The 25743-nt window shown below is 41.6% G+C and overlaps 3 protein-coding genes across 5 annotated transcripts; all 3 read right to left on the minus strand.

The window, feature by feature from the left end:
• Positions 1-62: 62 nt before the first annotated feature.
• LOC122825880 (cytochrome P450 2K4-like) lies at positions 63-14881 on the minus strand. 2 transcript variants are annotated; one of them, XM_044107460.1, is made up of 14 exons: positions 14644-14881; positions 13023-13185; positions 12809-12958; positions 12448-12608; positions 12180-12362; positions 6967-7146; positions 6086-6248; positions 5863-6012; positions 5569-5729; positions 5301-5483; positions 3826-3967; positions 3520-3704; positions 762-903; positions 63-693 (listed from the first exon to the last, which is right to left on the minus strand). In XM_044107460.1, exons 1-14 carry the CDS (start codon positions 14848-14850, stop codon positions 506-508), a joined length of 2358 nt encoding a protein of 785 aa, XP_043963395.1. In that variant the 5' UTR covers positions 14851-14881; the 3' UTR covers positions 63-505. The 2 variants fall into 2 exon arrangements, with proteins under 2 accessions (XP_043963395.1, XP_043963394.1); XM_044107459.1 differs by lacking the exons at positions 63-693; positions 762-903; positions 3520-3704; ... (4 more) ...; positions 6086-6248; positions 6967-7146 and adding exons at positions 8900-9957; positions 10026-10167; positions 10768-10952; positions 11070-11211.
• A 1620-nt stretch (positions 14882-16501) lies between these two features.
• Positions 16502-20224, minus strand: LOC122825881 (cytochrome P450 2K1-like). Of its 2 annotated transcripts, XM_044107462.1 has the most exons (10): positions 20151-20224; positions 19658-19760; positions 19426-19588; positions 19191-19340; positions 18953-19113; positions 18496-18675; positions 18070-18211; positions 17765-17949; positions 16919-17060; positions 16502-16832 (listed from the first exon to the last, which is right to left on the minus strand). In XM_044107462.1, exons 2-10 carry the CDS (start codon positions 19661-19663, stop codon positions 16645-16647), a joined length of 1317 nt encoding a protein of 438 aa, XP_043963397.1. In that variant the 5' UTR covers positions 19664-19760; positions 20151-20224; the 3' UTR covers positions 16502-16644. The 2 variants fall into 2 exon arrangements, with proteins under 2 accessions (XP_043963397.1, XP_043963396.1); XM_044107461.1 differs by lacking the exon at positions 20151-20224 and having other exon boundaries at positions 19658-19978.
• Positions 20225-21888: 1664 nt separating this feature from the next.
• LOC122825882 (cytochrome P450 2K1-like) lies at positions 21889-25073 on the minus strand. The gene is made up of 9 exons (XM_044107463.1): positions 24826-25073; positions 24594-24756; positions 24367-24516; positions 24130-24290; positions 23862-24041; positions 23374-23515; positions 23074-23258; positions 22154-22295; positions 21889-22076 (listed from the first exon to the last, which is right to left on the minus strand). The coding sequence occupies exons 1-9, from the start codon at positions 25027-25029 to the stop codon at positions 21889-21891; spliced, it is 1515 nt and encodes a 504-aa protein (XP_043963398.1). The 5' UTR covers positions 25030-25073.
• Positions 25074-25743: the final 670 nt, after the last annotated feature.

A 25743-nucleotide genomic window follows, 5' to 3' on the forward strand; every position in this document is an offset into this window, starting at 1 on the left:
TTCTGCTCTGTGAGCTATAAAAATGTCGTTAGTCGTCCTGCTGCTCCAACACCGCGCTAAACTTCAGCAGAAAAATCTTTATTACTACAAAACATGAAAAATTTATCATCTTCTGTTTTCTGAGAGGTAAAAGATTTATGGACAGATTTTATTCACATCATTTTATGTCTTGATTGCATTTGAAGTATATTTATAAATGAAACCATCCAATTTCTATATACAGATTATTTGAATTTGTGTCACATTTTTCAAAATAAATCCCAACACTGGCGAGGGCAAGAAGCAGACCTTTTCTCTGCCAGTAGGAGGAGATTTCAGGTTGTATCGCTGATGTTGCCCAAACGAACCACAGGTGAAAGAGAGACCTTCTCTTTGTTCTGCAAAGAGGTTGTGTTTGCCCTAGCCCCTGAGTTTTAAGGTTTCAAGTACAGAACTTCCTTCCTGAAACTCCTTCTCTTCCTACTACTGTGACAAAAGTAAATTTTTTCCACATATAGGCCCCTCCTTAATTTAAAGGGACAACACAAAGCGTGTGAGGTTGAGGGTTCAGAGTACCACCAACTCGTGGCGTTAGATCGAGTTCTTCCTCTGTAACTCCAGCTGGAGGAGAAAATCTGAAGTGCTGCAGGAGCGTGGCGAAGAAGATGAAGAGCTCCATTCTGGCCAGACTCTCTCCAAGGCAAACCCTGCGACCTATAGGAAACAGATCCTCAGCCAGTGCCTGTAGAGTAAGAATCTATATATGACAATAATCATCTAACCTGCTGAAAAAGGCATGAAGGCGTCTCGCTTGAGGAAGTTCCCATCTTTGCTAAGGAAGTTGCCTGGATAAAAGACGTTGGGTTTCTCCCATTCGCTCTCATCTTGCAGGACGGATGTTAAAACAGCAATTACTGGAGTTCCCTAAAAAACACAAATCAGTCATCAATTACATGCTATATGTTGAAATATACCTCTCCTTGGGCTGCCACCTTATCGTGGTGGAGGGGTTTGAGAGCCCCAATGATCCTAGGAGCTCTGCTGTCTGGGGCTTCAGGCCCCTGGTAGGGTCAACCAAGGCAGACAGGTCCCAGGTGAGGGGCCAGACAAAGTGCAGCCCGAAGACCCCTATGATGAATAAAAACATTGGACTTGGCGTTCCCTCACCCGGACGCGGGTCACCGGGGCCCTACCCTGGAGCCAGGCCTGGAGGGGGGCACGACGGCAAGCATCTGGTGGCTGGGCTTTTACCCATGGAGCCCAATAGGGCTCAGCCCGAAGAGAAAACATGGCACCCCCTCCCATGGGCCCACCACCCGTGAGAGGGGCAAAAGGGGTCGGGTGCAATGTGTGATGGGTGGCGGCCGAGGGAGGGGACTCTGGCGGTCCGATCCTCGGTTGCAGAAGCTCTTGGGACGTGGAATGTCACCTCTCTGGTGGGGAAGGAGCCGGAGCTAGTGTGGGAGGTCGAGAGGTTCCGGCTAGAAATAGTCGGTCTCACCTGGACGCATGGCTCTGGTTCTGGAACCAGTCTCCTTGAGAGGGGCTGGACATACTTCCACTCTGGAGTTGCCCAAGATGAGGGGCGTCGGGCAGAGTGGGCATACTTGTTGCTCCCCATCTCGGCGCCTGTATGTTGGGGTTTACCCCGGTGAACGAGAGGGTAGCCTCCCTCCGCCTACGGGTGGGGGGACGGGTTCTGACTGTTGTTTGTGCTTACGGGCCAAACAACAGTTCAGGTTACCCACCCTTTTTGGAGTCCCTAGAGGGGGTACTGGAGAGTGCTCCACCTGGGGACTCCCTTGTTCTGCTGGGGGACTTCAACGCTCACGTGGGCAATGACAGTGAGGCCTGGAGGGGCCTGGTTGGGAGGAACGGCCCCCCCGATCTGAACTCGAGTGGTGTTCTGTTGTTGGATTTCTGTGCTCGTCATGGATTGTCCATTACGAACACCATGTTCAAGCATAAGGGTGTCCATATGTGCACTTGGCACCAGGACACCCTAGGTTCGATGATCGACTTTGTCATCGTTTCATCGGATCTGCGGCCATATGACTTGGACACTCGGGTGAAGAGAGGTGCGGAGCTGTCCACTGACCACTACCTGGTGGTGAGTTGGCTCCGCTGGTGGGGGAGGATGCCGGTCAGACCTGGCAGGCCCAAACGTGTTGTGAGGGTCTGCTGGGAACGTCTGGCGGAATCCCCTGTGAGACGGAGCTTTAACTCCCATCTCCGGCAAAACTTCGAACATATAGCAGGAGAGGTGGGGGACATGGAGTCTGAGTGGACCGTGTCTCAGATTCAGGAAGAGCAGTGTGGTTTTCGTCCTGGTCGTGGAACACTGGACCAGCTCTACACCCTCAGCAGGTCCTGGAGGGTGCATGGGAGTTCGCCCAACCAATCTACATGTGTTTTGTGGACTTTGAGAAGGCGTTCGACCGTGTCCCTCAGGGAGCGCTGTGCAGGGTTCTCCAGGAGTATGGGGTACCGGGCTCCTTGATACTGGCTGTCAGGTCCCTGTATGACCGGTGTCAGAGTCTGGTCCGCATTGCCGGCAATAAGTTGGGCTCGTTTCCGGTGAGAGTTGGACTCTGCCAGGGCTGCCCTTTGTCACTGATTCTGTTCATTTTATGGACAGAATTTCTAGGCGCAGCCACGGTGTTGAGGGGATCCATTTTGGTGGCCTTAGGATTGCATCTCTGCTTTTTGCGGACGATGTGGTCCTTTTGGCTTCATCGGGACGTGATCTGCAGCTCTCGCTGGAGCGGTTTGCAGCCAAGTGTGAAGCGGCCGGGATGGCGAACAGTGCCTCCAAATCCGAGGCCATGGTCTCCAGCTGGAAAAGGGTAGAGTGCCTTCTACGGGTCAGGGGGGGTGTCCTGCCCCAAGTGGAGGAGTTCAAGTATCTCGGGATCTTGTTCACGAATGGGGGAAGAAGGGAGATCAACAGGCGGATTGGTGCAGTGTCTGCTGTCAAGCGGGTGCTGTACCGGTCCGTCATGGTGAAGAGAGAGCTGAGCCAAAAAGCGAAGCTCTCGATTTACCAGTTGATCTACGTTCCCACCCTCATCTATGGTCATGAGCTTTGGGTCATGACCAAAATGGGTTTTCTCCATAGGGTGGCTGGGCTCTCCCTTAGACATAGGGTGAGAAGCTCAGTCATCCGGAAGGGACTCAGAGTAGAGCCACTGCTCCTTCACATCGAGAGGGGCCAGTTGAGGTGGCTCGGGCATCTGGTCAGGATGCCTCCTGGACGCCTCCCTAGTGAGGTGTTCCGGGCACGTCCCACCAGGAGGAGGCCCTGGGGAAGACCCAGGACACGCTGGAGGGACTATGTCTCTCAGCTGGCCTGGGAACGCCTTGGGATTCCTCTGGAGGAGCTGGAAGAAGTAGCTGGGGAGAGGGAAGTCTGGGCCTCCCTTCTGAAGCTGATACCCCCATGACCTGACCCCGGATAAGCGGAAGAAGATGGGTGGATGGATGGATGTTGAAATATAGGGAATAGCTGTTGATAGTGCACCATCAAGCCTAATTTCTCACCTTCTCAATAAAATGACCGTGGAAAATGACGTCTTGGCTAGTCCTGTGAGGAACTGCCAAAGGAGCAATGTTGGCCAATCTCTGTGTCTCGTGGATGACGGCGTCTGTAAAAGGCAGGTTTTGTCTGTCTTCAACCTGAACTTGGCGACTTCCAATCACATTCCTCAGCTCCTGCCGGACCTGGTCTGAAAGATCAAAGTCAATAAATGGCAAGGATACAACAACTCTAATCAATCTGCAGAAACCAGAAGATCTGTAGCACATTGTTCTATTTCACATAATCTAGGAGACCTTGACCTTCCTGACCTTGTATTTTTGGATATTTGGCCATAAAGAGGAATGCCCATCTCAGGGTAGTGGATGTTGTTTCAGTTCCAGCAGCAAACAGGTTCATGACTGTCATCAGAAGGTTTTCGTTGTTGTAGAAACTGTCAGTGATTCCAGATTCCTGCAGAAGATCAGCTGATATTTTGAAAACCAAAACGGTTCGATGTGGAGTCAAAGGCTGGGCAAAGGGTAATGCATTTCATCCTAAAGTACTTTCCCATTAGCTTAGCTCAAGTAGAAGATATGTAAAATATTGAAGTAAAATAGCTATCTTAGCAGTGTATTAGGAATGATTTTTATTATTGGTGAGAAAAAGACAGATATAGATATATATTATGGAGAAATCAAAGGTGTTGGTTTTGTTTGGAGCTTCGAGATTGGAGCACCCACATGTGCCAGTCATGCATCCAGGGTGAGTACCATAGATAAACATTACTGAATAAGACAGCGACTATTAGCAGCTATAGCTAGTGACTCGTTCCTGCCGGCACCATAACAACAGATTGAGTCATAAGCCCACAATCATACTGTTCCAATGGTTCTGTATTGAACCATTTGGACCATCAGTACTGAAAAATTTTCAAACATTTTTGTGCTTGAATTTGTCAGAAAATGTTTGGCTGGGCAAAGGCTAACGTACCCTAATTTTTTATCTCTGTAAAATGTGGCTTAGTTTGGTTTCTGTCTGTTTTGTTTCTGGGAGTTCGCCCAACCGGTCTACATGTGTTTTGTGGACTTTGAGAAGGCGTTCGACCGTGTCCGTCGGGGAGCCCTGTGGGGGGTTCTCCGGGAGTATGGGGTACCGAGCTCCTTGATACGGGCTGTCAGGTCCCTGTATGACCGGTGTCAGAGTCTGGTCCACGTTGCTGGCAGTAAGTCGGGCTCGTTTCCAGTGAGAGTTGAACTCTGCCAGGGTTTGCTTTTTTTATATACTGGACAATTCATGAAACTTGACATAATTGCCACTGAAGGAGACATTCTATTAAATACTTTTTGAAGTATTTTTATCTTACTTGATGACTTATGAATACAAGGCAATTAGTCCAGTTTTTATTAGTCGTTGAACTTTTAAGAGCTAGTACAGCTTCAGTGTGTCACAACAAAAAGCAAATAACAGTAAAACAGGTGAGGAACAACTTTAAACCACTCAGCTTTACTCTTATCCCACAGACAACCCAATTGCCATGGCAACCAGCTGTCAACAGCTCCGCTAGTCCTTAGTGCAGAAAATATCAGGAAGATCAATACACAAGCATTTTCCTGTTTGTGGTAAAGAAACATTTTGTGTTTCCTACAAACCACAAACCATTTCTTTATGGTTTTATGGTTTCAGGCTTGATGTTCATTTTGTGATTGTTCATAACACCAGCAGTGGTTGATCAGCTTGTCAGCATCCAGAGAGAATAAACAATAAATTATGTAATATTACTCTGGAAGGTAATGAAGGTTCTGACCTTGAGTTGCTGTTGACGGATGAGGAAAGCGTCTGCAACTCCTCTGCACATCGGTGGACTGAGAGTCTCTTTCAAACGGTTCAGCAGCATCAGATGATGTTGTTTATTGGCAAGAAATATTTCCCTCATTTTCTGTCTGGCTGAAAACAGCCATTTGCCAATCTTTGGGAACATGCTGTACAGCTGATGATGAACACAACATAATCAGTGACATCTCTGTTCAGTCCAATGTTAACAGATTTTATGCTTTAAAACAGTCCAGTCACACCTGTATTGATGGCGAGCCCAACAGCTGAATGCCTTGGTTCGTTCGATTTACAACGGCAGTGAACTCTGGATCATCATATTCAAATCTTTTGCCATAAACCATGGAGCAGATTATATTACAAACTGCATAGTTTATATGTTGGGACAAATCAACAGCTTCACCTGCAACAAAGAAATCAGAAAACCATCGTTCAACACTTTATTAACTCTATTCATGATTTAGGTTAAAGAACAAAGTTGTCATGGTGAAATCTTGCAACAATATCAATAATTTTGTCTTCCTCTCTGCTCTTACCTTTAAACTCCTTTAACTTCTGGATGAGGACGTGACATTCCTCAATGATTTTCTCCTCACATACTTTCTTTCCCATCCCAAAGTCCTTCAGGTTGGTCAAAGCAAAGCGACGCATTTCCTTCCAGGAGTCTCCATTGGCCCATACAACGCCTATTTAAAACAGTTAAATAAGATAAGTCAATAAACTAACTTCTCTACATGTGAATTTGGAAAGATTCTGTACCATGATGCAGGTTTGCTTCTTTAGCCACGGTGGGTGGTTCCCGTTCTCCAAACTCCTCAGCATAACTGACTAATGCTTCTTTCACCGTCTTATACCCTGTCAGGACCACTGTCTTCTTTGGTCCCATGTGGACAGTGAACACAGATCCATAGGTCTTAGAAAGCTACCATGAAACCAGGTGTGCACAAAGGAAAAAAAAGAATATGCAAATTAATTCATTTCTCAGAATCGTGGGCCCTCATATGTCAGTAAATATCTTTTCTTTGCTTAACATTGTGCTGTCTTTCACCTTATAGATTTGAATACTGGCTCAGATCTGCTTAGCTGTGTTTTGTTCCTAGATAAAGCCACTAAAGGAGCTGCTACTGCCATCTTGGTTTTACCCCCAGTGTGTCACAAGCCTAGCAGATCACCAAGTTTTACTCCCCCACCAGGCTAAGCATTGTGAGATTTTTTATACACCATTAACAGTGACAGTAACGGCAGATTAAACTGGGTTTATAGACGACATATTGAACTGGGAGTGAAGGAGTGCTCACCTGTTATTATATTTTTAACATCCATAAAAACAAAGTCACGGTCGGCTGCTGGTGAACTGCCCCACTGCTCTGCCATCAGACTTAGCAGGTTTTCTGAGCCATTAACTTTACTTTTCTACTCCTGCATCTGTGATTCACTAGTTGTTTATGTGTATACTCTGTCTTCTCAAAGCCCCACTTGGTCAGTTTAACATAATCAGGTTTTAGTGCAACAGGGGCCCTTTTTTTTTTCTGGCCAAGCATGGATTAGAAAAACAAGATATATAATAGTTTAAAAGAAGGTAAATTGCAAAAATATATGAAATATAGTTGAGAGGAATGTTGAGATCAGTTGTGTCTCACCTTCAGGAATGCTTGGTCAAGCCTCTTAATATCCAGCTGCAGCAGGTTGCCAATGATGGGAAGCGGTTTTGGTCCTGGTGGTCCCTGTCTGTGGCCCTGAGGCCTGGACTTAGAGAGAATAAAGTAAAACCCAATGAGGATTAAAACCACAGCCACTAAAACTGAAACTGGGCTGAATGACTGGAGAAAAACCTCCATGGCTCCCATGACTGCAACACGTTTAATACCTGCTGCTGTGCACCGGGTGCACTGGAGGACAGTTATTTGATGTTGATGCAAAGTCCAAGGTGCAGGTGGAGGTGGAGCATGTGGTTTAAAGCAGGCAGTTAGGAATTTTATTTATTCCCAAGACATTTATTTGCAGTATTTTATATCAGATGTCAGAAACAACACAAGTTAGCTGTGCAGATTAAGAAACTAAAACAAAATGAGCCCTGAAGGTTCAGGTGGTCCTTCTAGGTTTATATTAACTTTTGCCAGGTGGATCACTGCATATAGTTTGGCTGGTTGAGTAGATCTGGTGCTCCACTGCATTGAAATCAGACAGAAGATGTTTTGTTTTCTTGGAGACGTGATGTTAGACGGCATCAGGACTGTACACCTTCAAAATAAAAGCACTGATGTCTAAAGCGTCACACCACACCCAGACTGAATAAAATCGCTTTTATTGTTCCTTTTTAAGACTTAGCAACATTTTCTTTGCAAAGCATTTTATGTTTCTAAAAAATGCAAACTTCAGTTGAAAACATTTCTGATCTTTAATAGTTTAAGAAAAAAACACCATAAAGAGGCAAATGTTTCTTAAGACAGTTTATAATCCCTGAATTTGCAACATTTTACAGCTTTTTTTTAAAGGTTTTATTGGCTCTGGGTGGCCTTCATTTGAGAGTGTCAACACTGGAATGCTGTAGTGAGAAACTGAGAAGACACGAAGCAAAGGTCATCAGACTTGAATCTGTGACGGCCGTCGATGACAAAGTCCTCCATATGTGGGTTTTTACAGCCAGCCCAACATTTTACTGTTTTTTTTGTATTGTTGTTTTTTTACCCCTCCAGGGGTCTTTTGTGGGCTCTAGTGTCTCTTACATGAAAGTAGGCTGATGGGAAAGGGAAAAGGAGAGAGGGGAAGACATGTGGCAAATATCATCGGATCGGGGAGTCGAAGCCTCGACAGCCGGGTCGAGGACTCAAGACCTCCAATCATGTCCCCTACGCCGCCACGGCACGCCCATTATACAGTTTTTAACTTCAAAGTCAACAACTTAATCGTATTTTGCAGTTCTTTTAAATTGCATTATTGTATCTCTAATATTTTGCAAGTTTTAATATTATTATTCTACTGTGACAACTTATATTTTTCATTCTTAAGGGGAAGAATTCATCTAGGCTGAGATTCTTTTATTGCATTTCATGCAAACGTGTTCAGATTGTTATGAAACAGCTGAAAATAATTTATTTAGTTCAAAGTTTAATAGAGATTTACAGTAAACTTTGATATTCTTGTTGCTCAACATGAATGTTTATTTTGCCCAGGTCATTTTTCCGTCTCTTGTAAGTTGAATTCTCTCATGTATCTTCATTTCACTTGCTGCCCCTTTGTGGTAGAATAGAGTAAGTGGTGTAGTTTGAAAAGTAATATTTACTTTCTTAATCGCTGATAATCTACCAGTTCCATTAAATATAAACATATTTCTTCCTTAAAAGCAGGAAGGTTTTGAGGTGATGAATTAATTTATTAAAATATGTAATGCAATATTATGAGAAACCATGCAACAATGAAGTAATGACAGTCCAGATCACCTTTAAAGTTTCTCTGAATATCCTCAGATCTGCTGCTGTTAGCCACAGAACACATCGTACTAGATTAACTTCAGGTGAACAAAAGGCTTAATATGTAATAAAAACAGACAAATATTACTCAATGTTAAATTTTAATATGTATCTTTGTACATCTTAGGCATTTCATCATTTCTTAGTAAAGCTTTTATGCAACCACCTAAAAAAATTATCTCACTAACGTTTGACCAACTGGACCTGAAAGAAAATCTTGGACTAGATGACAGTATGTTATTCTTGGCAAGACTGACTGAAAAACCAGATTGGGAAAGACGTCCTCTTCTCTGAAATGTAAAGATTTTAACTACATGAACAGACATTCTTCAATTTAATTTGTAAAACATAAAACATTTTATTAATCTTTTTGTTCTGAATTTTACTATAAAGACACAAAATCAGACAAATACATTTGGAGTTTTAATTATCTCTACTTTATTTTGATGAAGCAAAGCTCTATAGTTTGACTGAGCTGGATACCCATGACCTTTTGTAGAATCGATTCTTAGGTTTCAGGTTTTGCTGATGTCGCCCAAACGAACAACGGGTGAAAGACAGAACCAGTCCTGATGCAGCAGTGCTACAACGAGGGTGTGTTTGTCTTGGCTCCAGAGTTTTACGTTTCCATCACAGACTTTCTTTCCTGAAACTCCTCCTCTTCCGTGGATTGTTGATTCAGCAGTTATACCCTAAACTCCTGCAGTTTGACTTGTACAAGGCTGGAGGTCCAGCATAATACATCATTCATTTCACAGCACAATATGTCACTTAAAGGTAGCATAGCTTGTCCACAAACAATAACTTTGACTTGATGAAGATACAAAACATCTGAATACATGATGATGGTGATTGGTGGTGGATATTTGTGGAGTAAAGATTTCACATTGAAAACAAATTTTCTCTATTTAGGACATTTACTTTGATTCCTGTTAGGTATAAAATAAATTATTTTCCACATATAGGCTCCTCCTTAATTTAAAGGGACAACACAAAGCGTGTGAGGTTGAGGGTTCACAATACCACCAACTCGTGGAGTTAGATCGAGTTCTTCCTCTGTAACTCCAGCTGGAGGAGAAAATCTGAAGTGCTGCAGGAGCGTGGCGAAGAAGATGAAGAGCTCCATTCTGGCCAGACTCTCTCCAAGGCAAACCCTGCGACCTATTAGAAACAGATCTTCAGCCAGTGCCTATAGAGTAAGAATCTATATATGACAATAATCATCCAACCTGCTGAAAAAGGCATGAAGGCGTCTCGCTTGAGGAACTTCCCATCTGTGCTGAGGAAGTTGCCTGGATAAAAGACGTTGGGTTTCTCCCATTCGCTCTCATCTTGCAGGACGGACGTTAAAACAGGAATTACTGGAGTTCCCTAAAAACACATATCAGTCATCATTTACATGCTATATTTTCAATTTAATGGATTTTTGAATGAGACCACCTCTCCACCGATGCAAAATACAAAATCCATCCATCCATTTTCTAAAACCCTTTTCCCTAAAGATTCTGTATTGACAAATCTGGAGGAAAATTATTTACATCAAACTTTTTCTACTCTGAGAATAAAAAAAGCATCATTTGCCAAAAGCAGGTCAAAGTGTCATGGACCAAAATCTAGAGAGGACAGCAGAACTGTCAGGGTGCTATGTTTAATGAAGATCAATATAGGAACTTACAGGTAAAGTCAGTCAATCCAACAAAGTAACAGGGAACTAAAGAGCGTATCTGCAGGAAGACAAATCAGTCTTTTTCAACCCATCATTTTCCCATAAACCACAATGTCAAATTTCTGGCTTGCTTGTTTTATTTCCCTTCTAATCTTGTAAAGCACTTTGACTTGCCTTGTTGCTGAAATGTGCCTGACATGTAAACTTGATCTGACCAGTCATGTAAATTTTTAAGCTCCTTGTCCTCCAACAATGAGCTTAAAAATTAAGTTCATGGTAATGCACCCTCAGTTGTTCATTCCTACCTTCGCGATAAAATAACCATGAAACGTGACGTCTTGGCTAGTCCTGTGAGAAATAGCCAGAGGAAGGATGTTGGCCACTCTCTGTGTCTCATGGATGACTGCGTCTGTAATGGGCAGGTTCTGTCTGTCCTCAACCTGAATTTGGCGACTTCCAATCACATTCCTCAGCTCCTGACGGACCTGGTCTAAAAGAACAAAGTCAATAAATGACAATGGTACAATGATTACTCTCTGCAGAAACCAAAGGACGTGTGCTCATTGTCCTATTGATACAAAATCCAGAAGTAGATAATACTCCTGACCTTGTATTTTTGGATATTTGGCCATAAACAGCATTGCCCATCTCAGGGTACATGATGTTGTTTCAGTTCCAGCGCTAAACAGGTTCATAATTGTCACCAGCAGGTTATCATTGTTGAAGATACTGTCGGTGATCCCAGATTCCTGCAGAAGATCAGCTGGTTTTCAGAAAATCATCCAAAAACTCATTGAGAGCGTATTGACAGTTTGTGTGCTCAAAGTATGATTGTGTCAACGAAGTTATAAAACAAGCACAAAGCAGTTAGAAACAGCACAAAAGAAGAAAGAAGAAAGTTCTGTTCCTGAATCTGGATTAATGCCCCATTAAGTATAGAGAAAGTTCTAATTCACAAACAAGTAACAAACAAAACTAGATGGGGAATAAGAAACTGTAAATCCAGGAGCTTGGCCCACAGTTGCAGTGTGTTGTCAACTAGCACACATTAGCTTTGAAGCACATCAGCTCTGTTTTCAAATGGGCTACAGTGCTGGACCGGACTGGCTGGAGGATAAAACAACTTCAACCAGAATCTGCTTTTCAGTTCAAGTAGCTATGTGTGGGTAGCACAGGTCGTCATGGACGGTTGGGATGTCATCTTAGCTCAGCATCTGGGGCATTTGGCTGGTCAATGGCCAGTATTCATTAACTTCTCAGAGCTGAAAAAGCTGCTAGCTTTTCTCCCTTCGTGGAACTGGCAGCCAGTAATCAGCGTTCTTGGGGAACCTGTAATTCCAATGTTCCCTCTGCGAAATTCTAAATAAAACCAGGAACCAGGTTTATTCCTTCAGCAAGGATTATAGATACTGGATAAACAAAACTGTAACCTTTTTATCTCTTCCAAAGTCTTGAACAATTAGTGACTCTCTCTGCCAGCAGAGGAAAGGGGTTGAGAGGCTAACGCACTTTGTCCTCCATGTTGGCCTAACAAATGACGAGAGCAAGCAGAGATCCACTGCTGATGATGCAGCAATGCTGCAAACAGAATGAGTGTTGTCTTAGTCCTAGGTTTAAACCTGCCCGGTCAGAGTTTCCTTCCTGAAACATCCCCTCTTCCTATTGAAGCTACAAGTAGATGAATGCAGTGCATTGTGGGATTTACAGTCATTCTGACCTTGAGTTGCTGTTGACGGATGAGGAAAGCGTCTGCAACTCCTCTGCACATCGGTGGACTGAGAGTCTCTTTCAAACGGTTCAGCAGCATCAGATGATGTTGTTTATTGGCAAGAAATAGTCCCCTCACTTTCTCTCTGGCTGAAGAAAACCGTTTGCCAATCTTTGGGAACATGCTGTACAGCTGATGATGAACACAACGTAAACAGTGACATCTCTGTTCAGTACATTGTTAACAGATTTTATCCTTTAAAACAGTCCAGTCACACCTTTACTGATGGCGAGCCCAACAGCTGAATGCCTTGGTTCGTTCGATTTACAACGGCAGTGAACTCTGGATCATCATATTCAAATCTTTTGCCATAAACCATGGAGCAGATTATATTACAAACTGCATAGTTTATATGTTGGGACAAATCAACAGCTTCACCTGCAACAAAGAAATCAGAAAACCATCGTTCAACACTTTATTAACTCTATTCAGAGAATTGTTTTACTTTGACGTTGGACAGCAAAGAATAGTTCTGAGCAGCAATTAACTTAACTATAATGCTTTAGGTCAAAGAACAAAGTTGTCATGGTGAAATCTTGCAACAATATCAATAATTTTGTCTTCCTCTCTGCTCTTACCTTTAAACTCCTTTAACTTCTGGATGAGGACGTGACATTCCTCAATGATTTTCTCCTCACATACTTTCTTTCCCATCCCAAAGTCCTTCAGGTTGGTCAAAGCAAAGCGACGCATTTCCTTCCAGGAGTCTCCATTGGCCCATGCAACGCCTATTTAAATAGGATAAGTCAGTAAACTAACTTCTCTACATGTGAATTTGTAAAGATTCTGTACCGTGATGCAGGTTTGCTTCTTTAGCCACGGTGGGTGGTTCCCGTTCTCCAAACTCCTCAGCATAACTGACTAATGCTTCTTTCACCGTCTTATACCCTATCAGGACCACTGTCTTCTTTGGTCCCATGTGGACAGTGAACACAGATCCATAGGTCTTAGAAAGCTACCATGAAAGACAAAGAAAATGCAAATTATGTTATGTGCTGGAGGAGTTCAGTAAAATAGCTAAGACAAAACTAAAATACTGAAGAAGAAACATAAAAATTGATACATCATCTCTGTGTGCACCTTGGCAGAAGGGCCAGCCACCATAAGTAGGAGCAGTAATCCAAAAATCAAATGACCCCTGCAGAATGTCGGCCCCAACTTTAAATGGCTCACAAGGCCCCAAGTCTATCCACAGCCTCAACCGTGACCAGAGGGCCCGATCTGCCTCCCAGCCCCCAGATGGCAAGGAGACTTTGGGGTTGTGGAAATACCCCATACCCGGCCCAAGCCTCCATGGGGCCTTAAGCAAATCTTGGTTTTGGGGCCCTCTATTTCTGCTAATAATATGGATTGCTGTAATCAATAATCAGATGATTAGCTCATTTACACACCTATTATGAACTTATTGCATCTCTGAGAGTGATGTTTACATTATAGCCTATATGCATGTATAATATACATTCATAGTATCGCCGATTACCCCAAGGTAACTGGCCCATAGTTACATGTGAGATCGATCTTATCCCCTGATCTCATCTTCCTCAGCAAAGGTTTAACTTTGAGAGGCTTAACGGTGAGACGTTTGACTGAAGCCTGAACCTGAACTCTTTTTCTATCTCCATCTTTCTTTTCTTTCTCCCTGAAGGATACGTCCTTTTTTGCAACATTGTTTTGCTAACTTATCTTCTGCCAGAGCTCTGGAGGTCTGGATCAAGCGGCTCACAAACCGTAAACACATGCCCTCTAACACAGACACCGTGAATCACCCATTGACAGGGGAGAACTTGAGCATGAGAACATCTGGTCCCCATACTCGGCCCCAAACGGCCCCCACCGGACCCTGACCCTCACCACACAGCACGCCGCAGCGGCAAGGCAGCAACATCACCCAGTCCCAAACAACACCAAGTCCAGCTCCATTTTCACCCAACCAACCAAAACTTCAACAGTGACCCTAAGTGAGCAGAAATCTGCCCGACCAGTCTGTCTGAGCCAGGTTCTGGTTCTGCTGGAGGTTTCTACCTCTTTAAAGGGAGTTTTCCTCTTCTCTGTCACTGCATGCATGCTCAGTATGACGGGTTGCTGCAAAGTTAATGTCTTGATGCAATCTGTTCGGTTTCCTTAGATAGAAAACTTTGAATAATAAAACAAACTGCAAAGATCAGATCCATTGACCTAGAATATACCCATGTGATGACTTGATTTCCTTCATAATACTAGAATACTATTAGTTGCCCAGAATATAAGTCCTTTAACATAATCAGGTTTTAGTGCATCAGGGGCCCTTTTTTTTTTTTTTTTTCTGGCCAAGCATGGATTAGAAAAACAAGATATATAATAGTTTAAAAGAAGGTAAATTGCAAAAATATATGAAATATAGTTGAGAGGAATGTTGAGATCAGTTGTGTCTCACCTTCAGGAATGCTTGGTCAAGCCTCTTAACATCCAGCTGCAGCAGGTTGCCAATGATGGGAAGCGGTTTTGGTCCTGGTGGTCCCTGTCTGTGGCCCTGAGGCCTGGACTTAGAGAGAATAAAGTAAAACCCAATGAGGATTAAAACCACAGCCACTAAAACTGAAACTGGGCTGAATGACTGGAGAAAAACCTCCATGGCTCCCATGACTGCAACACGTTTAATACCTGCTGCTGTGCACCAGGTGTACTGGAGGACATTTATTTGATGTTGATGCAAAGTCCAAGGTGCAGGTGAAGGTGGAGCATGTGGTTTACAGCAGGCAGTTCAGAATTTTAAGATTTTTATAAATGCAGTATTTTATATCAGATGTAAGAAACAACCCAAGTAACTATAATAGATCCCCAAGGTTAAAGATTTACAGTAAACTCTGATATTCTTGTTGCACAACATGAATGTTTATTTAGCACAGAGCGTTTTTCCATCCCTTGTAATCTGAATGCAGATCTTTTAGGTCACATCAGAGCTAAAACGTTACATTTTACAGTTGATACTTTTTAACTTGAGACAGAATTGGTTGATTTATAAAACATCCCAGGGATACAGACAGGGTGCAAGTTTTTAAACCAGAGGAACTTTATAGACGAAAAATCAATACAGCTCAATAGAAAATCAGAGGAAACTTTATGTTCGTTTTTGATGCTCAAGTATCTTTTTTTTCCTTTGTTTTTTTGCTAATTTCCTGGTGTAGACTGTAGCATGTAACTACTTAGAGAGATAGAAGGACATGTGGTCTCATTGACATTTTTACAAACATTTATTTGTATTTTCTTAGACCGTTTATGATCTCAGGTGTTTAAATTTTTGCTCACCTGCCACCTAGTGGACAGACGCAGCATTTCCTACTGTTGTTAACAGCGTGTAGTTGAAATACTTATAAAAAGAAACTAAAATATTACAAATTTAAAGATAAGTATCTGAACTCAATCTATTTGCAAAACCTCACTTCTTTCTATCTTCATGCATAAAAGATGAATTATTTCAGTCCATGAATGTTTTGCTCCTGATGCTGGATGCCAACATGAAATAATATAACATGGAAACTCAAGCAGATATTTTGCTCAATATTATATTTCTTCTTTTTTTTAACATACAACAGTTGTGGCGATGATGTAATTTAATATGATGCATCAACAAACTGAATCATCAAATTTATAAAGCAAAATCGATATTTACGATTTCTGTGTGAGTTTGTCAACTTATTAAGTTTGCAAAAGCATTATTTAGTAACATGATGTATTATTTCTTAAATATATATTGTTGGATGTTTTTTTATTCCAAGCAAACTTTCATAGTCATGAATATAACCAATGTACAAAGTTTAAAGGTTCGAAATTTTTAGAGAAATGCAATATTTAATGTCACTAAATTAGTTTTCATATGATTGGATGTGTACCGACTGGACTAGATTGCATCCACCTTAGCCACAGAATGGCCTCATTTCTTCAAGGCATAAAGTAAAAATGTGAGATTTTGCTCCATGCTGACATAAAAACATCACAAACTCGCTGCAGATTTGTACGCTGGACATAAATTTAAATGTTCTGTTTCACTGAGTCCCAAATGTTTTCTATAAGTCAGAAATCTGGATTCTGTGTTTTTTAATTTATTAAAAATAATAATTTATTATATACTTGATTTTACACTGTTGACATATCAAAATTCTTACAGGATCAAAAAAAACAAATATTGAAATAGAAATAAAAATAAATATTAACAAGAAAAGGCTTTCCTGAAAACAAATGTTTTTTATTCAGTTTTATTTTATTTTGTTTTGAAGCTGTCGGTGTCACAACAATAATACAGTCATTGCTAAACAATCTGGTTGTTACAGAGTTCGATTTGTCTAATTTATCCACGTGATTGAGTCATACTTTTATTACTTTACTTTTTTTTGTAATAGCAGAGCAGATTATTTATTCATAGAACATGCTGTCCTCTTCACATGCGTGGAATGGCGCACAGCTGATGAGATGAAGGGGAAAGGGCGAAGTTAGTTTGAGGAGTCAGATCCAGGTCTTCCTCTGAAACTCCGGGTGCAGGAGAAAAACGAAAGTGCTTCAGCAGGCTGGTAAAAAACCTGAAGAGCTCCATCCGGGCCAGACTTTCTCCCAGACAAACCCTGCGACCTGAAGCAGAAATGAAACTAATTCTCTATTTGCCAGTCATCAAAGGAAAATCTTGCCTCTAATCTGGAAAGGCTCAATTTACAAACCTGCAGAAAACGGCATGAAGGCATTTTGCATCACAAACTTCCCGTCTTTGTCAAGAAAGTGGGAAGGGTGGAAGGTGTGCGGTTTCTCCCACTCACTTTCATCATAAAGGACAGACATCAGAAAAGGGTAGACCGAAGTTCCCTGTTAAACAAACTGAGCCTGAGATTTTCATGATGTCAGCAAAAATATCTCAATGTGTGAAATCCTGAAAACAAAACAGCAACATGGTCTGGGAAACCTCATAGGAAGCTTTTCTTCTCTTAGGATTTCCTGAAACATTGTCTCATATCATAATGAAAAATTATCCCATTTCTTACAAGTTTCCCTTATTTCTTTAAAGAAATAATCTATTACACAGATAAGGAGACGTCCATGAACTATACAAAACCTGTTCATTACCTCTTTTGCACTAATCATTCTTAGATAACATTTGACTCTGTTCAGTTCTGGCAATTTTTCAGCTTCTTTCAGAATGAGCTGTTTTAGGGCTCCGTCACTTTAAATCCAACTAAGCTGCTGGCCACGCCCCCCAACTCAAGGTTTACGTTCGCACAAAATGGCTGCCAACAGATGCAAAGTTATACAACTGTACATCTTTGGAAGAAAAGCATTAGTGGAGCCTCCTGCAAAACCAACAAGAACTCATCAAGTGGTTTTTGGATGGCAAATCAACAATACATTTCTCTTTTCCAGTAGCCATTATACAACAGGTATGTTGAAGCTAATGCACATAGACCAACTTTGCAATTATGCACCATTTTGTGGTGGTCTTTCACAGAAAGTCTGAGAAAATGTGTTTGTGTGATAACTGAGCTGTATTTCTAATGCATTCTTTTTGCTCTGACCTTTTTAAGGAAATGTCCCTGAATTGTGACGTCTTGAGTAGTTCTGCGAGGAAGCGACATGGGAAGAATATTTGCCATCCTCTGTGTTTCATGGATCACAGCGTTGGTGTAGGGCAGGTTTCTCCTGTCGGCCACCTGAACCTGACGATCTCCTACGACTTCCCTCAGCTCGTCTTGAACCTTGTCTTACAGGTTAAACAGGAAACACAAAAAGAATATTAGAATGATTTTATTTTTTTCTCATATGAGCGGATTATACTCTTATTGGAATTTGCTATTACTATAAGTTGAGAATAAATCCTTACCTTGTATTTCTGGGTACTTGGCCATGAACAGCAGACCCCACCTCAGCGTTGTGGTCGTTGTCTCAGAACCGGCGACGATGAGATTCATGACAGTCATGGAAAGGTTGTCATCATGAAAATGATTGTTGGTAATCCCGGCTTCCTAAGCATGGACAAAGCTCTTATTTAAACAAACTGGTAAGAAGTCCAATTATTATTATGCAAAATGTTCCGATACTTTAGTTTGCATGTTTTTATAGAACTGTAGTGGCCAAGAAGACATTCTGGTCAAATCATTTCTACACTTTCTTTGGGAATTTAACTAACTTTTGCAGTAAGTGATTATACTTGTTTTTATTTAATCACTGATTGGGGAAGTTAGAATACAGAGCAGGAAGAGTTGAGTTGATAAAGTTATTTTACGTTAGTAGAATGAAAAATCCTAACCTCTAACTTTTGCTTGTGAACCAGGAAAGCGTCCACTAATCCTCTGCACGTCTCTGGATTGAGAGTCTTTTTCAAATGACTGAAGCGGACAAAGTTTTGTTTCCTGTTAGCAGCCGCCACATTGTAAGACTCCCTTCTGTTGGCAATCCACTTGAAAAGTGATGGAAAGAGATTGTATGCCTGTATAGAATAAAACATGCATAGCACAAAAAGAAACTATTATTTTTCTATAGAAACAATACAAGGACAATTATACTGCCTTATATCACATCCCACTTTCTAAGTGTGCTCTAAATTTGTAAAAGTGATGAGAACTCCACAGTTTTTAAGTAATTAATAATAAAAACTAAATGCAATATTACAACAGTCAAGACTGTGACAGAAAATTCAGTGAAGTTGTTATTAGACCTCTTGTATATTTTTTTTATTGGGTAATTGACTGGTGATTTCTACTTACCTGAACTGAAGAGGAGCCAAAAAGCAGATTAATTTTATGTACCCGAGATAACATACAGTCAAACTCTGGATCATCATATTCAAATCTGCTTCCATAAATCATGGAGCAGATGATGTTAGAGACGGCGTAGGTTATTGGTTGGGTTGTGTCAAAAGGTTTTCCTGGGTCAAGGGAAAAAGAAATTAATTATTTTACAAATAAAAGCTTCTCTTAACCCCATTTAGGACACAAATTGTACCTTTATAATTTTTGATAACTTCCGTCAGCTGCTGACATTCCTCAATGATTTTGTCCTCACACACTTTTCTACCCATGCCAAAGTCCCTCAGGTTGCTCAAAGAAAATCGTCGCATTTCTCTCCATGTGTCACCGTTGCTCCACAACACTCCTAGGATTTAGATCAAAGAAGTTTGGAGGTTTGTTACAAACTATTTTGATCAAACCTTTTGCTGTATTCTGTTTTCCTTTCCTACCGTGTCCTTGGTTAAGTTCTTCCATAATTGGTGGTGCATCTCTGTCCCCAAACACGTCGTCGTGGTTGACCAGCGCCTCCTTCACTGTCCTGTATCCTGCCAGGACCACCACTTTCTTAGGACCCAGATGAACAGTGAAAACTGGCCCGTATTTCTTGTAGAACTTATAGAAGAAAAAAATTGTTTAAGGAAAAAGAATTTAGTGGACAAACGTATCTGTTCATAGTCTCACCTCCATTAATGTTTTGTAAGGTTTCTTCAAGTCAATCTGCAGCAGATTCCCCAGGAAGGGAAGCGGTGTGGGTCCTGGTGGCTCGTTTTTGTGCCATTGGGATCTAAATATTGATGAGGCAATGAAATAAATCAGCAGAACTACAAGACCCACAAACAGAGAGAAAGAAATGGAGCCCTGGAGCAAAATATCCAACATTCCCATGATACTAAAGCAAACCGTGAAGAGGATCAAACTGCTTTCACTAAAGAGAGCAACACTGGAGCGATGAAACGACTCAGCAGCCTATTAAAGAGTTTTTCCAAGCATGGACAGTCGAGACTTTGGCCTTCGGTACTGTTTACACAGAGAATCAAGTCTCTCTCTCTTTGTCTCTGTCAAGCTCTTTCTATTGCCAAGTTCTCTAATTCTTTAATCGTGTTGCCACATCAGTCACAGTGACTGTCTTCTGCTGCATATTAACAATCATAATGCCAGTTTGGTTGAAAATTACCATTTTGTCTGTCTGTATCTGACAGTTTCACAGGATTTCAGCTCAACTCTTTGGGAGGTGATTCAGTCTTTGACCTCCTGGGCTCTAGGTCATATTCCAGACACGTTTCTGTGCACTATTCCGACCTCTTGGTTATGGTGTTGCATATATTCCTTTCCTGCTGTGAGATGCTGTAAGATCCTGGTGTGGTAACTCTGGGTTTCTATCTCTCTGCTGCTGCCATGATCCGTGTTTCTGTCCTGTCCTTCAGTCTGACCCTCTCTAACCATTGGGTTTAATCATCAGCCACTTCAGTTGTGTGTCTGTGTTTCATCCATGGAGGCATCGTCCTCATGTATTCTCACAACTTTAGATGATCTCTGATGATCTCTCTCCCTCCTTCTGTGTTTGGTGTTTAACTAGTGGATACTAGTTTTGGGATGATCCCAAAGTCCATAACTTCCTCTGATTCCTTCATGTTGATGAAGAAAATTATGATTTCTGTGAGACAGTGAAGCGCTTAATAAAGCAGCCAAAACACTAAATATATAACAAGATCACAAGTTTCAGCTTTAATATTCAACAGCTCAGTTGTTCTGTCACTGGTGCTTCAGGAATCACATTTGGAAATCTGATTTCTGTTTTGTTTACTTTCAAACTAGTTAACAGTTAGTTTAAACTAACTAGTTTTGACCCCATAGAGCCTCAAGTTCTCCCAGTGTGAGTCCAGTTCTCCCAGTGTGAGTCCAGTTCTCCCAGTGTGAGTCCAGTTCTCCCAGTGTGAGTCCAGTAGTGTGAATCCACTCTGATGAGACCGTCTGTATACTAAAACTCACCAAACCAGAAAATGTTTGTGTGAATTGTGGCCTCAATTTCATGGTGCATAAACGTAATATTCTGCATATTTTGTTTTATCAGGTGTTTCTATTTTCTTTCTCTCTGACATCAACAAGGGATTGTCCTCTGCTCTACGGGATTGAACATTTTCTCCTTTTTCCTGTGAATCAGAGGGTTTGTTGTGTTGAAATTTCCCATTGGCAGTTTTGAAAATATCAGCACCAGCAATAATGAGACATCCATCCATCCATTTTTTAATCACCCTTCATCCCTAATGGGGTCAGGAGGGTTGCTGGTGCCTAACCCCAGCTAACGTTTCGGGTGAGAGGCGGGGTCACCCTGAACATGTCGCCAGTCTGTCGCAGGGCAACACAGAGACATACAAGACAAACAACCATTCACACTCACACTCACACCTAGGGAGAATTTAGAGAGACCAATTAACCTGACAGTCATGTTTTTGGACTGTGGGAGGAACCCGGAGAACCCGGAGAGAACCCACTATGCACAGGGAGAACATGCAAACTCCATGCAGAAAGACCCAGGCCGGGAATCGAACCCAGGACCTTCTTGCTGCAAGGCAACAGCTCTACGAACTGAGCCACTGTGCAGCCTGCTATAATGAGACATTTAAAATCATATTAATAATTTCTCTTCCACATTCTGATGCTCTTTTTAAACAAGTAACTTATTTTCTCTTTGTTCAACTCTCTAGATAAACTGTCCATAATCAATTTGTTGGTGATTCCCAAAACATTTGTTTAAATTCACATTTATCACCAAAAATATGATTTGTGGGTGGTGTTTAATACACTTTTATCACAGTCTGATGATTACAGATAGAAATAAAATGTTTATTTCATGTAGTTTCTTGATAATCTTTGCATCTCAGCCTCCACACATTGAAACATGTTTATTTTTGTCACATGCAGGAAGCAGCACAGAGTTTGTGAGGTGAAGGTGTGAGCGTGAAGCCCGTCTGCGGCGTCAGATCTAATTCATCCTCTGAAACTCCAGGTGGAGGAGAGAAATGGAAGTGCTGCAGGAGGGTGGAGAAGAAAATAAAGAGCTCCATCTTGGCCAGACTCTCTCCAAGACAAATCCTGCGACCTGAGAGACAAATATAATATTAGCATGTTATTTTATCAACGTATTTAATCTGAAGAGGCTTTAATCAACCTACAAACCTGCAGAAAATGGGATGAAAGCATTTCGCTTGATAAACTTTCCATCTTTGTCCAGGAAGTGTGGAGGGTAAAAGGAGTGAGGTTTTTCCCACTCACTGTCATCACAGAGGACAGACATCAGTAGAGGATAAACTGTAGTTCCCTGCAGAAATCACAACAGATTACCGGCTGAAACAAACTTAGAGCTGCTTAGACTGTAAACCTTGCTGGCTAACATTTTCAAAGTGGCATCAACCTGTACTTAATATGCTAATGTTATGTTTAGTCATGTTTAGAGCAGCTAATGCTCACACCAAAAACAAATGACATTACCCAAAATGCTAAAGGTCACAGAGTGTAGGGAGATAGGAGATATGTCACACATGATGTCATCATTGTAACCTTTACAAATAATATTATCTTCCCAGTACTATGTAACCATACATAGTACTGAGGGGATGTTAGACAACCCTCAGGAGAACTGGAGGATTTCTAATAAACTGATTGGTTTATTGACCCAGATCTATTTTTTGAACATGATCCAAAAAGGTCGGGGCCTCATGTCATTCCTGATGTTTGACCTTTCCTGTCTGTTCCAAAACAACACTCCTAGTTTCAACTGTCTCCCATATAATTTGAGTTGAAGTTGAACAATTTGCAGTCATCTTTCGATCCAACATTCATCTTGTGCATTGCACTTTTACTGGTAGTAAAGAAAGCCAGTAACAAAAGCTACCACTAGCAGGCTCAGCAGCTCTCAAAGCTGAAAGCCTCATGTTATTTCTGACAGTAAAGCGTTTCTCTCCATCTTCATCTTTAATTTGATGTGAAGATTAAACTGATGAGGGAAACCTCCTCTGTCATTATTAGATACACAACCAACAGCAGTGAAATGGCTCCACAAAATAAGTTATGTTGCCCAATAGCTGGTAATGTTCTACCTTCCTGATGAAATGACCCTGGAATGTGACGTCCTGAGTGGTTTTGTGTGGAAGAGACGCTGGGATGATGTTTGCCATCCTCTGGGTTTCATGGAGAACAGCGTCAGTGTAAGGAAGGTTTTTCCTGTCTGCCACCTGAACCTGACGTTCTCCTACGACTCGTCTCAGCTCTTCCTGAACTTTGTCTTGTTGAGAAAAAAAAACAGATCCACTGATTACATTCTGAGGAAATCCCGGTTTGGTTCCAGAGGTAATTTGCTGTTGAAGCAGCTTGTTGGCGTGGAGAGTAGAGAGCTTTACCCTGTGACTGTGGGAACTTGGCCATGAAGAGGAGAGACCACCTCAGCGTCGTGGAGGTGGTCTCAGTACCAGCAGCAAACAGGTTGAAGACGGTTATGAAAAGGTTTTCATCATGAAACTGACTGTTGGTAACTCCAGCTTCCTGCACACAAACAGAGCAGCAGCTGGATGTGATGCAGCTTCATGCACTCTGAACAAATATATCTTAAACTAACACTTAGAAAATAACTTTAGCTGGATTTGTTTCTTCATAACGGCGCCCCTGTTTACCAATGTGATTGATCAATCACATATTTTTCCTTTCAACACTGTAGAAGAACAACCACCCTGCTGGCATTGCTTATCTGCTTCAGTTAAACCTCACACTCTGTTACTGCCTCACTGGCACATGCCCATGACTGGAAATGATGAACCAAAGTTAATGTTGGTAGATTTCTCATACACTTTAAACAATTTCCTAACTACAGGCAGTTTCTCCATCTCCTAACCTCCAGTTTCTGCTTCTGAACCAGAAAGGCGTCCACTAATCCTCTGCACCTCTGTGGGTTGAGGGTTTCTTTTAAATGGCTGAAGAGGGCAGAGTTTTGTTTTTGACTGGCAGCATTCATCTCCAGAAGGATCCTTCTGTTGGCAATCCTTCTGAAAAGTGTGGGGAAGATATTGTAGACCTGTGATATAGAGAAGAAAGTTTTTCTAATAAATGGATAAATATTCTGCAGAATTAAACTGGTTTAAAATATAAAAGTGCAAACTTACTTGTATTGAGGGAGAGCCAAAAATGATTGCACCTTTAGTTATTCTGTTTACCATAGATGTGAACTCTGGATCATCATATTCAAATCTGCTGCCATAGACCATGGAGCAGATGATGTTAGAGACGGCGTAGCATATGGACTGGGTTGTATCAAAAGCCTTTCCTGGAATCCAGGGAAAGAAATGAGAATATATTTTGCTGCCTCATCTCCAGATATCATTAGTGAGATTTCTTTTTACCTTTTTGTTTTTTAAACACTTCAATGAGGTGTTGAGATTCTTCAATGATTTTATCCTCACAGGCCTTCTTCCCCATCCCAAAGTCTCGTAGGTTGGTCAAACAGAAGCGGCGCATTTCTTTCCAAGGTTCTCCGTTGTTCCAGATTACGCCTTAGGCAAACAATATGATTATTAATTGACTGAAAAAAGGTGCTGAGTATTAAAAACCTACTCATTTCTCTCATTACCGTGTCCTTGACTGAGTTCCTGAAAAATCAGCATTGGATCTCTGTCCCCAAACACGTCGTCGTGGTTGACCAGCGCCTCCTTCACTGTCCTGTATCCTGCCAGGACCACCACTTTCTTAGGACCCAGATGAACAGTGAAAACTGGCCCGTATTTCTTGTAGAACTTATAGAAGAAAAAAATTGTTTAAGGAAAAAGAATTTAGTGGACAAAAGTATCTGTTCATAGTCTCACCTCCATTAATGTTTTGTAAGGTTTCTTCAAGTCAATCTGCAGCAGATTCCCCAGGAAGGGAAGCGGTGTGGGTCCTGGTGGCTCGTTTTTGTGCCATTGGGATCTAAATATTGATGAGGCAATGAAATAAATCAGCAGAACTACAAGACCCACCAACAGAGAGAAAGAAATGGAGCCCTGGAGCAAAATATCCAACATTCCCATGATACTAAAGCAAACCGTGAAGAGGATCAAACTGCTTTCACTAAAGAGAGCAACACTGGAGCGATGAAACGACTCAGCAGAGCAGTTTTATAATGACACAAAGATTATATAACAATCATAAACAATCAATACTTTAGTCTGTAACACCACCTACAGGCAGGATCAAGTCTCTCTCTTTCTTTCTGATGTTTCTATATTCTTCCATAGCTTCCTCAGTCACAATCACTGTCTTCTGCTGCTTATCAGTGATCACAACCCCTGGTTGGTTGTGCATTTTGTTTGTTTGTAACAGGACGTCCCACAGCCAAGTGGTTATGGCGTTTCATGTATTCCTCCTAATATTGTGCTGTCTGAACCTGGGATCTGGTCTGGTAGATCTGGGTTTCTCCAGGCTTGCTCCATGATCACTGCTTATGTTCTGTCCTTTAGTTTGGCCCTTTCTTGCTACTGGTAGGAGTTAATTATCAGCTCATCTGAATTTTTCAGGATCATTAATAATGTTAAAGATTCTTCATTAGCCAAGCTACATAAAGCGTAATTTCGTCAGATATTAATGTTACGCAGAACCTCAATTTTATATTTTGCTAATGCCATCAACTTTTTCTATTGTTACTGCCTGAGACATTCACTGAGTGCTTCATCTGTCGGTTCGTCTTCCTGATTTATTCTTGGAAGTTGGATTTTTCATCATTATTATTCCAGTTTGTGCAAAAC

Source organism: Gambusia affinis, linkage group LG22 (assembly GCF_019740435.1).
Source record: "Gambusia affinis linkage group LG22, SWU_Gaff_1.0, whole genome shotgun sequence".
Classification (NCBI taxonomy): domain Eukaryota; kingdom Metazoa; phylum Chordata; class Actinopteri; order Cyprinodontiformes; family Poeciliidae; genus Gambusia; species Gambusia affinis.